The sequence below is a fragment of the Phacochoerus africanus genome, chromosome 8 (genome assembly GCF_016906955.1).
Source record: "Phacochoerus africanus isolate WHEZ1 chromosome 8, ROS_Pafr_v1, whole genome shotgun sequence".
In the NCBI taxonomy this organism is placed as follows: Eukaryota; Metazoa; Chordata; class Mammalia; order Artiodactyla; family Suidae; genus Phacochoerus; species Phacochoerus africanus.
The window spans coordinates 84,654,345-84,665,795 of record NC_062551.1 but is presented as its reverse complement, the minus strand read 5'-3'; the positions used below and the strand labels follow the sequence as shown (position 1 = coordinate 84,665,795).

At 51.5% G+C, this 11,451-nt stretch overlaps 1 protein-coding gene across 1 annotated transcript; it reads right to left on the bottom strand.

Annotated features, from left to right (window-relative positions):
- Positions 1-2,612: 2,612 nt before the first annotated feature.
- XKR8 (XK related 8) lies at positions 2,613-11,400 on the bottom strand. Its single transcript, XM_047792854.1, has 3 exons — positions 10,994-11,400; positions 8,209-8,405; positions 2,613-4,217 (listed from the first exon to the last, which is right to left on the bottom strand). The coding sequence occupies exons 1-3, from the start codon at positions 11,284-11,286 to the stop codon at positions 3,508-3,510; spliced, it is 1,200 nt and encodes a 399-aa protein (XP_047648810.1). The 5' UTR covers positions 11,287-11,400; the 3' UTR covers positions 2,613-3,507.
- Positions 11,401-11,451: the final 51 nt, after the last annotated feature.

Sequence of the window (11,451 nt, the reverse complement as noted above, 5' to 3'; positions counted from 1 at the left end):
TATGGTTTGCTCCTGTGTCTTTTCTGAGTAGGATCAGCCCAGCTGAGTAGGCTCCTAAGTAGGACATTTATAAGAAATCTGAAGAGCGCATTAGAAAGTTGGCACCCTTCCAATAACTGAGTCATTAATTTCACACACACGCATACAAAAACCCCATTTGGTATAAATAAATGTACACGAAAAGATTATTTTTAAATAATTTGCAAGAAAAAGTTTATTTCTTAATTGTTTCTAAAATATATTGATTTTCAAAGTTTAGGACTGGAATGCCAAGAGATTTGTTGTCAAATGTGCTGAAATTTAATAACTAAAGAAATCAATACCTTGCTGTGCTGAGCTTAAAATGCAAAAGCAATAAAACTGACACTTGGTATCAAACTTTGATTTGGCTTGTTTTCATGTCACATCAACTACTTTTTCTATTTTCATTTCTTTAGATTTGAATCTTACTGTTCATTGGTCTTGCCAAGAATGAATTATTTTACTTTTTATTCCAATGAAGGAGATTAGAATTGGGTTCTAGCTTCCAAGTACCATATGGATCAGACTCTTAAAATGTATTTTTTCCCAAATTAATTCCCCCCAGAAAAGAGGGGGTTGCCTTCTATTTTACATTTTGAGCCATACTGTGGTTGAAGCAAACTTGTTAACTGCTGTATCCTTCCTTGGTCAGAAGTACAAGTATTAGAGACTGATTCCTTTTCAAGCCCAAGAGAAAACATCTCCATCGCCCCCTGCAATAAGTATAACATCTGCAGGTTTCTCAAGAATCTTTCCAGTGGCAGGTTAAAATGAGCAAATCAAGAGGTTTTGTATTCTTCAAAAACAAGTTTGTTAGGAGTTCCCATTGTGGCTCAGCAGGTTAGGAACACGACTAGTATCCATGAGGATGTTGGTTGATCCCTGGCCTTGCTCAGTGGGTTAAGGATCCCACGTTGCCACATGTAGTTCCAGACAAGGCTCAGATTCTGAGTTGCTGTGGCTGTGGTGTAGGCCTGCAGCTCTAATTCAACCCCTAGCCCAGGAACTTCCATATGCTACAGGTGCGGCCATAAAAAAAAATCTTGACAGAAATCTTCAATGGAAATTTTAATTGAAAGTAACGTCAACTGTCATCTTTTTTAAGTTGATTTCTGTAAGATTTACAAATGAGGCAACCCCTAAATTCCACAGCTTTTTAAGAAATTATATACCTATTACCCTCACTTGACCCTTTCATCTAGAAGAGTATAGATCAGAGCTTAGCCAAAAAATGAAACATCTTTTTGGATTTTCTCAGGGGAAATAGTCTAAAACACTGCCTCTTCTGTTTAGGCATATACGGCATCTCCTCCGGGCGCAGTCTTCTCCGTATGTGACAGGAAGAAGTATAGAAAAGTAAATGTAGCGAGTATTTGCTTTAGTGAACTGAGAACCTAAGGTCCAGGCTAGGCTGGACACTAAGCTCAGGGATTTATAAAAGCCACGCCTGCCCTCTGAGCTCTCAACCCTATTTGATATCCCCTATGATCTGAGAAAAATGATTGCACTTTTGTGTGTGAATGTGCTTGTTTAAGTGTATTCAATTAAAAATACCTTTTTCTGAGGTTACATATCCTTTCTTTCACAAGATGATAATGATAGATGGTGGTAGTTTTTGCTGCCCTTATTATAATTTAGTTGGCAACCATGTTATGTTGGCTGTTTTATTGGGTCATGAACTTCAGAAGTCTGGAAATCACTGGACTGAATGGTCTTGGAGACGCTCTCTGCCTCTACCCTTCTGCGTACATAAAAAGCACCAGCAGCATCTTCCCGGGGCCTCTCCCTCCTCCCAACCCACATCTCTGTGTCAGCCTTGTCTCCAGGCCAATATAGCTGCGACAAGCCCCGCCTTCATCCTGTCCCTGCGGACTTGGTATCTGGGATGAAGTGTATCTGCATCATTGTCCACCCTCACCTCCTTTAAGGGCTTACCAGCTTCTCAGGGAGGCCTTCCCAACCATTTGATATGAAATTGTAACTCCCACCCACAGCACACACTATCCCTGTCCCCCTCCCTATCTTATTTTCCTTTTAGCACTTAACACAATCTGATACAGTCTTTTACTTACCCTGTTTAGTCTGTCTCCACTAGATGAATGAATGAGTAACAGACTCTCCCAGGTCCCATCCCAGGGGTGACAGACCTTTCCTTCTGTCTCCAGCGCCCTTTTCCTGCTCCAAACCACAGACCTCCCAGAGCAGCGAAAGGTTCTGCCTCCCCCACATCACTGCCCATAGCTACATCCCCCATCATCACTGCCACCCTCCCAGCCAGCTCCCAGCAAAAAGACCTTTCATCACCTTCGCTCTTGTATTCACTTCTTGGTACCAAAGGTGTTTGTAGCTACCCCAGCCAGGCCCAGCAGCAGAGCTGGTTCAGAGCACACACTAGAGTCAGCCCAGATCTGAGCAATCAACCCCACACTGGCTCACCAGCTCCTGACACAAAAAACAAGGTTGAGAAGTGTTGCTTAAGCCAGCCCTCTTCTCTGGTCCCAACTTGGAGAGGTGGACTTTGTGCCCCTGACCCCTTCTTTCCAGGTAGCCTTGAACTTAAGAGTAGAGTTTTAGTTTAATGACACAACCAGGAGGATTTCATGAGGTTTTAATAATCTAATAATACTGTTCAACAAAAACAACATACACGTGTCTCTCATTACGGAGACAGGTAATACACACCTCTTCCTTCCCCATAGACTCTGAGGTAGAAAAATACACCGCCTAAAGTATAAAGAAAATACTCAATGGGCTGAGTCTTGGCCCAGAGCACAGGTTCACAAGGCACCTCATTGAAAGGTCGTCCCTTGAGAGCAGGGACAGAGGCCGGGCCAGCTGCACTAAGGCCTTGGAGGGGGGCTAGCAGGGCCAGCCAGTTGGGCATCCCTGGCTGCCAGCATGAGCACCTGCTCCGGAGCAGCTGGAGAGGGTGAGGGAGGAAGCTGGAGTGGCAGCTGATCTGCCAAAGCGAGAATAATGCTCCTGGCACAGAAAATGCCCCTCAGTAAACATTTGCTGAATGAAGTGAGTGACCAGGGTTGGGCAGGAGAGAAAGAATTCCAGCGAACACAGCCTGGAGGTCCTGGGGCCTTCCAGTCCAGGATGGAGGAACCAAGGTGGGACAGCATCTCCACCAGTTATTTCAGAGGTATCCAGGGAAGTAAAAATACCAACCCTGGGACACTTTGGGTACCGGCTATACAGGTTGTGGGGGAGGGAAAGGAGATTTCTTCTTTCCTCTCAAAGTGTTTCATACGTAACTGGGGCCCTTGACCCTCCAGGGTCCACCCTTCTCATCTTGTTCTCATCCTTAAGGGCAGGCCTCTGTCTTACTCAATTCTTGTCTCTGATGCCTGACACAGATCAGGCATCAAGTACTTGTTGAGTGAATCAGGGCCCATAGCAGCATAAGTAGCTTATCTTCTCCTAAAATCTACCAACTGATTCCACCTGTCCTTGAGTCCCCTGGCTGGGTCTTACCCGGCCTCAAAGGACACCATTCACCTCTCCTTTCCATGGCAAAGCAGACTTATCCCTATCCCTGGGGAAGAAGTTCTTAGCCAACTGGACCATGCGCCTGTTCTGAGGCAGCTGACGCCCCTCCAGGGAGTAGAGACCCCGAGTCCCATCCACCCGGTCAGGCTCCCAGTGGCAGCTAGGGTGCAGCCAGCGGTAGTAGACAAGCCGGAGAGCCAGCCCCAAAAGGGAGCAGACCCCGGCCACAGGCAGCAGCACCTGCAGCAGGAGCCCACTGGGCAGCCAGGTACCGTGAGTCGCCCAGGTGACCACTATGAGAAGGCTGTCACTCAGGAGGAAGCCCAGGTGGATGGCAGCACGGCCTCGGGTATGGCCTTCAGCCACGTTGAACCAGGAGAAATAAAGGATGGTGGCCACCGTCGCCCGGTACAGCCACTCAGAGCAGGGATCTGGCATGAAGTCCGTGCCCTGAAGCCAGACCCAGAGCAGCAGCACCAGCCACAGGCCCAAGAAGTGCAGGGCCACATAGCGGGGGAAGAGGGCCGAGAACAGGGCCACGACCAGGACTCGGGGCCACAGGAGCAGCAGGTTCCACAGGAAGTAGATCGCAGAGGCGCCCAGCCCCAGGAGGGGCTTGGAGGGGAGGCAGGTGCGCAAGGCCCGGTGGTAGTCGAGCAGTGCCCACGAGATACCCACAAAGGATGTGCAGATGCTGACCCCTAAGAGGAGTAAGAGGAGACAGGTGAGGCCTGTGGGCAGCCTATGGGCGCTCCCCAGAGGCCACAGGTGCTCTGGAGGCCCTGGTAACCACTCTGACATGGGTATTACAGCCCCCAGTTTGTTGAAGGGAAAACTACAGCTGGAGAACATCAAGTCCACACAACCCCAATCAGAGCTAGGACCCACATGGAGTCCGCCCTGCACCGCAGAGCTGTCCTTCTCAGGTGCCGCCAGGGTGGCATTTTTCAAGGATGAGAGGGTGTGGCTTATGCACCCTCACCTGTACCCCTGTCAACTGGCACAGCACCCCCCGGCCTTGGCTATACCCTGAGCATCTTCTAGGGCCCTGTGACCCTTCCTTTTCTGGAAGACCCCACGCCTTTCCTGGATCTGAAAATCAGCAGTCCAGTGCCCCCTTCTTAGTTTAGAATGGGAATCAGGAAATCCCATAGGGTGACTGCAGGCCTCTAGCTGAAGCTGCCTCCCCACTGCAGGGGTGGAACAGCCCCTGCTCCCCTCCCCTCCACCAACACGCTAGGCTTTAGGCTTTTTTTTTTTTTTTTTTTGCTTTTTAGGGCCACACGCGCAGCATATGGAGGTTCTCAGGCTGGGGTCTAATCGGAGCTGTAGCCGCTGGCCTATGTCACAGCCACAGCAATGCAGGATCCAAGCCGCATCTGTGACCTACACCACAGCTCACAGCCACACCAGATCCTTAACCCACTGAGCAAGGCCAGGGATCAAACCAGAAACCTCATGGTCACTAGTTGGATTCGTTTCCGCTGCACCACAAGGGAACTCCTTTTTTTGGGGTTGTTTGTCTGTTTTTGGCCCTCGCCCACGGCATGTGGAAGTTCCTGGGCCAGGGGTGGAACCTGAGCCACCCAATGACAACACCAAATCTTTAACCACTAGGCCATCAGGGAACTCCCTGGGCCTCGGTCTTGATTTTCCAGGACCCGAAGTTTATAGTGGGAGCCTATGTCACCCAGTGGCCCATCCTAGACTAGAAGCGCCAGGCCCTCCAAGGGAAACGGAAGCAGCACTGGACTATGCGTAGAATACTTCCTCCCCGCCCTCTCCCCACCACATTCAGTCAATAGATGCTCCCTGGGAACCAGGTACAGGCAGGAACCCACTCCAGCCTGGAATCAGACCTGTGGCCTAACTACCCCACACTCAGGGTCTCGGCAGCAGTCAGTCCGGCCTGCTGTGTTCTGTGACCTGGCAAGCTCTGCCCTTGATATTTGGTAGGCTCACACCCTGTTTCCCCTCGGCCTACTTCTCCTTACCCTGCAAGTTCTGGCTTGAATCTCCCCTAGAGTCACCTACCCTGACCTCACCCCACCCAACTCTGCTGTGCAGATGTCCTGGAACACCCCACTCCTGTCTAGAGGCTTATCACACAGTAATTATTTCCTTATCTCTGAGCTCCTTTAGGATAGGAAACAGATTCTGTTCCCCTGGGATCCCCAAACAGCTCAGTATGTGGCACATAACAGCAGCTGAGGAGTTCCCGTCGTGGCGCAGTGGTTAACGTATCCGACTAGGAACCATGAGGTTGCGGGTTCGGTCCCTGCCGTTGCTCAGTGGGTTAACGATCCGGCGTTGCCGTGAGCTGTGGTGTAGGTTGCAGATGGGGCTCGGATCCTGCATTGCTGTGGCTCTGGCGTAGGCTGGTGGCTACAGCTTCGATTTGACCCCTAGCCTGGGAACCTCCATATGCCGCGGGAGCGGCCCAAAGAAATAGCAAAAAGACAAAAACAAACAAACAAACAAAAAACAAAACAGCAGCTGAATAAATGTTTGCTAAACAAAAGCTGAGAAAATCTGTCTCTTCCCTCAATCCCCACCCCCACCCACTCCACACACGCAGTGTGACTGTCTCCATGTAGCCCTGGTCCTGGACACCCACCGCCCTCAAAGAGACAAAAATACAGTCATTCCTCTGTATCCACAGGGGGGTTGTTTCCCCAAATCTGAGGATGCCCAGGCCCCTTATATAAAATGGGGTAGTACAAGAGTTCTCATCATGGCTTGGTGGTTAACAAATCTGACTAGCATCCTCGAGGATGCACGTTTCATCCCTGGCCTTGCTCAGTGGGTTAAGGATCCAGCATTGCCGTGAGCTGTGTTGTAGGTTGCAGACATGGCTCGGATCCTGCGTTGCTGTGGCTGTGGTGTAGGCCGGCAGCTCCAGCTCCAATTTGACCCCTAGCCTGGGAACCTCCATATGTCGCAGGTGCGGCCCTAAAAAGCAAAAAAAAAAAAAAAAAAAAATGGGGTAATACAGTAGGCCCTCTGCATCCGAGGGGGTGGGACCACAGAGAGAGGGGCAATGGTGTGTGCCCACTGCACGCTGTGGGTCCCAGGCCAAATCACTTCGCCTTTCTGCACCTCTTTCCTCTTGTGTAAAATGGAGATAAATATAGCATCCCACCATAAATATAGTTCCCACCATGGCTCAACAGTAATGAACCTGACTAGTATCCATGAGGACACAGATTCAATCCCTGGCCTCCTTCAGTGGGTTAAGGATCCAGCGTTTCTGTGAGCTGTGCTGTAGGTCTAAGACGCGGCTCAAATCTGGTATTGCTGTGGCTGTGGTGTAGGCCAGCAGCTGTAGCTCCAATGTGACCCCTAGCCTGGGAACTTCCATATGCACAGGTGCAGCACTAAAAAGACCAAAAAAAAAAAAAAATAGGACCAACCTAGAGGGTGCTGTGATTATCAGCAGTGATGACAATAAAACACTTGACACAGTGCTTGCTACAGCTGCTGTTACTGGTTTGGTTTGGTTTTCCAATTAATATTGCAGACTCAGATTAGCGAACTGAAAGGGCCCTTGGAGACTGAATCCAACACCCCAACTTGTGTAGCTGTGGAAACTGACGCCAGAAAAGGGGAAGGGAAGCCTAGACCCTGAATCAGACACGAGTTAGAGTCCTAATTTAGCCACCAGCTGGTCTGTGACCTTGGGCAACTCACTTCCCTTTTATGGAAGAGAACCCTCCCAAAGCTCCTCATTGCATAAACCTGGTGGTTTATGAGGCCACCTGCCTCTCCCTTTTCAGATTCCTCAACATGCTTTACTGTAGCTACCCACTTTACAGTCTATGGTCCAGGCAGGCCAGGAGTTATGTCCATCTCTATAGGAGATATTAAGGAGTTCCCTCATGGCACAGCAGGTTAAGGATCCAGCATTGTCATTGCAGCGGCTCAGATCACTGTGGCATAAGTTGGATCCATCCTCCAGGAACTTCCATATGCCCTGAGTGCAGCCAAATACAACAACAACAAAACTTGAGTGTATAAAAGCGCTCAATAGGAATTCCTGTAGTGGCGCAGTGGTTAACGAATCCGACTAGGAACCATGAGGTTGCGGGTTCAGTCCCTACCCTTTCTCAGTGGGTTAACGATCCGGCGTTGCCATGAGCTGTGGTGTAGGTTGCAGACGTGGCTCGGATCCCGCGTTGCTGTGGCTCTGGCGTAGGCTGGTGGCTGCAGCTCCAATTCGACCCCTGGTCTGGAAACCTCCATATGCCGCAGGCGCGGCCCAAGAAATAGCAAAAGACAAAAAAAAAGCGCTCAATTATTTATCTATTGATTAACAAACTGCGTATTATGCATCAGGCACCCTACACACTTTATCTGTTATTTTCAAAATGGTAAAAATTACACTTAAGATTTATTAGGCCCTTGGCTTTATATGCATCACTCGCTGAAACCTTTTATTAACCTTATGAGGTAGGGTCATTTATTATATCCATTGTATAGATAAGAACCAGCTGATAACTCAGAGAGATGGAGTCATTTGTCCAAACTCTTAAGGCCAGAGCACAGCTGTGGATTTGAAGCCAGACCTGCCTGACTCAAGGGACATCCTCCTATTTTCTGAGCAGCCTTCACAAAAGAGCGGAAACCTTTCTGCCATTCGTGGGAAACTTTCCCGAGCCGTACAAGAGGGGCTGGGCATGGCCCATCACTCACACTGGTAGTACTCGGTGCTCCCACTTTGCAGCACGATGGCCAGCACCAGCGTGAGCTGCGGCGTCGTCTCCAGGAAGGTCTCGAAGAGCCGCAGCATGCTGATGTCCAGGGAGAGGAAGTCGGCGTAGTCCAAGTCGAACTGGGAGGGCACCTCCTGCCGCCACACCAGCAGCCCCTGCTGCAGCCCCTGCATGCACCTAAGCAGCACACACAATGCCCCGAGGGGCCCGGTTAGTGTCCTGTGACGTTCTCCGTCCTTACCCTCCGGGTGCAGGCAGACAGGCTCCAATCCTAGCTTGTCGCATGCATGCTATGGGGCCGTGGGCAAGTGACCTCACCTCGCTGAACTTCTCTCTTCATCTGTAAAAGGAGGATAAATACAACAGCTCTTGCTCCTGCCATAGTCACTGCCCCAAGCTCCTCACGGACCTCGTCCCATTCACTCCTTACACCATCCCCATTTTACAGATGGGGAAACAGGACTAGAGTGGATGAGCTGGGGAAACAGGATTTGGACCCGAAGCTGAATTTGAAAGGTGTGCTATGGAGTTCCCGTCGTGCCTCAGTGGTTAACAAATCTGACTAGGAACCATGAGGTTGCGGGTTCGATCCCTGGCCTTGCTCAGTGGGTTAAGGATCTGGCATTGCTGTGAGCTGTGGTGTAGGTTGCAGATGTGGCTCGGATCTGGTGTTGCTGTGGCTGAGGCGTAGGCTGGCAGCTATAGCTCTGATTAGACCCCTAGCCTAGGAACCTCCATGTGCCACAGGAAGTGGCCCTAGAAAAGACAAAAAAAAAAAAAGAGTACCCAGGGATCTGTTTAAGAAGCCTGCCCAGAATGATGGGGACAGAGACAGGCAGAAAGTCCAGAGGGTGGACGGACAGGCTAGGGTGACTCACTGGCATAGGAGAGGGTGGGGATGCACCAAGATCTCTCCCGCCCTGAACTGGTCTCGGTTGGCTCCTGGGAGGTGAGCCCACTCGCTCCCTGAGAATTCATTCCTCAGATATTTACTCTCACTTCCCCTAATGGACTTGACCACATGCTAAGGAAGCAGATGGACAGGCCCAGGTTGTAGGTTCCCCCAGTGCCTTGGCAGGGGCCTCAGCCTAGTCACAGGCAGGAACAGAGACCCCATTTTTTCCACCAAAGCTCGGTACAATCTGACTGCCTCATGCCCAGCATAAATAGAAGATACATGATGGAGTTACAGATTCAGGGCTCATTGCAGGCTGCCAGATTGGAATAACTGTGCCCCTTCGTGTTCACTTGGGCTGTTATTGATGCCTGCACGGCCCCTCAGGCAAAACTGCAACACTTAAATCTCCTCTCAGAGTTCCTGCTGTGGCGCTGTGGCTCAGGTTCCATCCCTGGCCCAGGAACTTCCACATGCCATGCATGTGGCCAAAATAAATAAATTAATTAAATAAAATAAAGCTCCTCTCACCCACTCCTTTGAGATGCTGCCCAGAATCTATAAACATGGATTCAAGAACAGATCCTGGGAATTCCTGTCGTGGCTCAGCAGTTAACAAACCCGACTAGTGTCCATGAGGATGTGGGTTCCATCCCTGGCCTTGCTCAGTGGGTTAAAGACTCAGTGTTGCCCTGAGCTGTGGTATAGGTCGCAGATGCGGCTCTGATCCCTCACTGCTATGGCTGTGGTGTAGGCCAGCAGCTGTGGCTCCGATTCGACCCCTAGCCTGGGAACCTCCATATACTGAGGGTGTGGCCCTAAAAAAAAAAAAAAAAAAAAAAAAAAAAACAGAAAGAAAAAGATAAAGAAAAAAGAACAGATCCTGACTCTGGCCATCCCACCCCAACCCAGAGCACATCATGTCCTGACTTCATCACATGAACTGATGCCTTCCTTTAGGCTGCCCCATCCCTAGAGGGCCCTCTGAAGAGAGGCAGGGCCTGTGCCCAACCCTGGCTGGCTCCAGGGACATAGAGGAGTCAGACCCATCTCTGCCCTATTGCTTGTTCTGGGGGGTGGGGGTGGGGCAGGGAGCAAGTGTTCAGGGAGAATACAACTGAGAAAGACAGGGTGAGAGGCACCAGCCTTGAGGGAACAAGCACTGCTCCGGGGGGTCAGAATTGCTGAAACCCCAGGTGACCCAGCTAGCTGACACTTGTCACCTGCTCACTCTGCACCAGGACAATGTACAGGCCTCCATTTAATCCCTACACTAGGATCCTCTAGAGCAGTGAGTGAAGGGAGACCTGGAGGGATCACTTGACTTGCCCAAGGCCCTGCCCACAGCTGAAAGGAACTCGGGGGTCTGTTGCCATCCCAACAGAGTTCACCCCAGTCAGGCATGTGCTGGGCACTCTCCCTTCTTCCCTTCATACCAGGCCTGCCAGGCACACTCTCTCTAGATCACTACCTCCTTTTAACAGAGGAGAAAACTGAGGTTCAGAGAAAGGCAGGAATGAGGCCACAGGGAGTAAAGCCAGGACCGGACCCCAAAGAAGCCTGACTCCCAAGTTATGTGCCTCCCTTTCCTCTCAGGGCCTCAGTTTCTTCTCCTGTGCCAGGAAGAGTACGGCCGATGAGCGCCGAGGGCTGTCAGTCAAAGTTCTCTTTCATCAGGGACCAGGAGCTCACCTGTAGGTAGAAGCGGCCCCCTAAACTAAGAGGGGCTTAGTTGCCTCTCCTTGGTCCCAGTCCTCTCCTTTCCGCCCCCTTCCCTAGGTCAAGGCTCTCACCTTGCTACCAGCCCAGCTTCGGGAGGTGACGCCGACCTCCGTTCCTCCTCCCCTTTCCCCGAGGGCGGGCCACTCACCTGTACAGGTAGCCCAGCTGCAGGAGGTGCAACAGCGCCAGGCGCTGGCCTGGGGGCTGCGACGCGTGCAGGCCGGTGGGGTCGGTGCGCAGCCAGACCCAGCTGAAGAACTGCAGCGCGACCGAGGCGAGGCCCAAGAGCGCCAGCACTAGCGCGGCCCACAGGTAGCGACCGCTAAGCACATACTGGATCGCCGCCCACAGGTCGGCGCCCAGGTCGATCAGGAAGGCGAGGGTGCCCAAAACGCCCAGGACCAGGTCCCTGAAGAGCACGGCGTGGAGCGACCAGGGCATGACCCGCCAGCTTCTCCCGCTCCTTCTCTCCTGGGCTTGGATCCTCCCTCCCCGCCCCGGGCCGCAGTGGCAGGAAAGAGGCGGGCACAGCTCTCCGGGCCGCCCAGGACCCGTGCCGCTGGGCGGGACTTCCTCGTCCCGCAGCGTCCGGGGAGGAGCCAAGCC

Excerpts from the sequence above, each read along its gene's own strand:
- XKR8 (XM_047792854.1), bottom strand. The coding sequence starts at position 11,286 with ATGCCCTGGTCGCTCCACGCCGTGCTCTTCAGGGACCTGGTCCTGGGC. Across the intron at positions 8,406-10,993 it reads CAGCTGGGCTACCTGTACAG|GTGCATGCAGGGGCTGCAGC; the intron begins GTGAGTGGCCCG and ends TGTGCTGCTTAG. Across the intron at positions 4,218-8,208 it reads GAGCACCGAGTACTACCAGT|GGGTCAGCATCTGCACATCC; the intron begins GTGAGTGATGGG and ends TACTCCTCTTAG.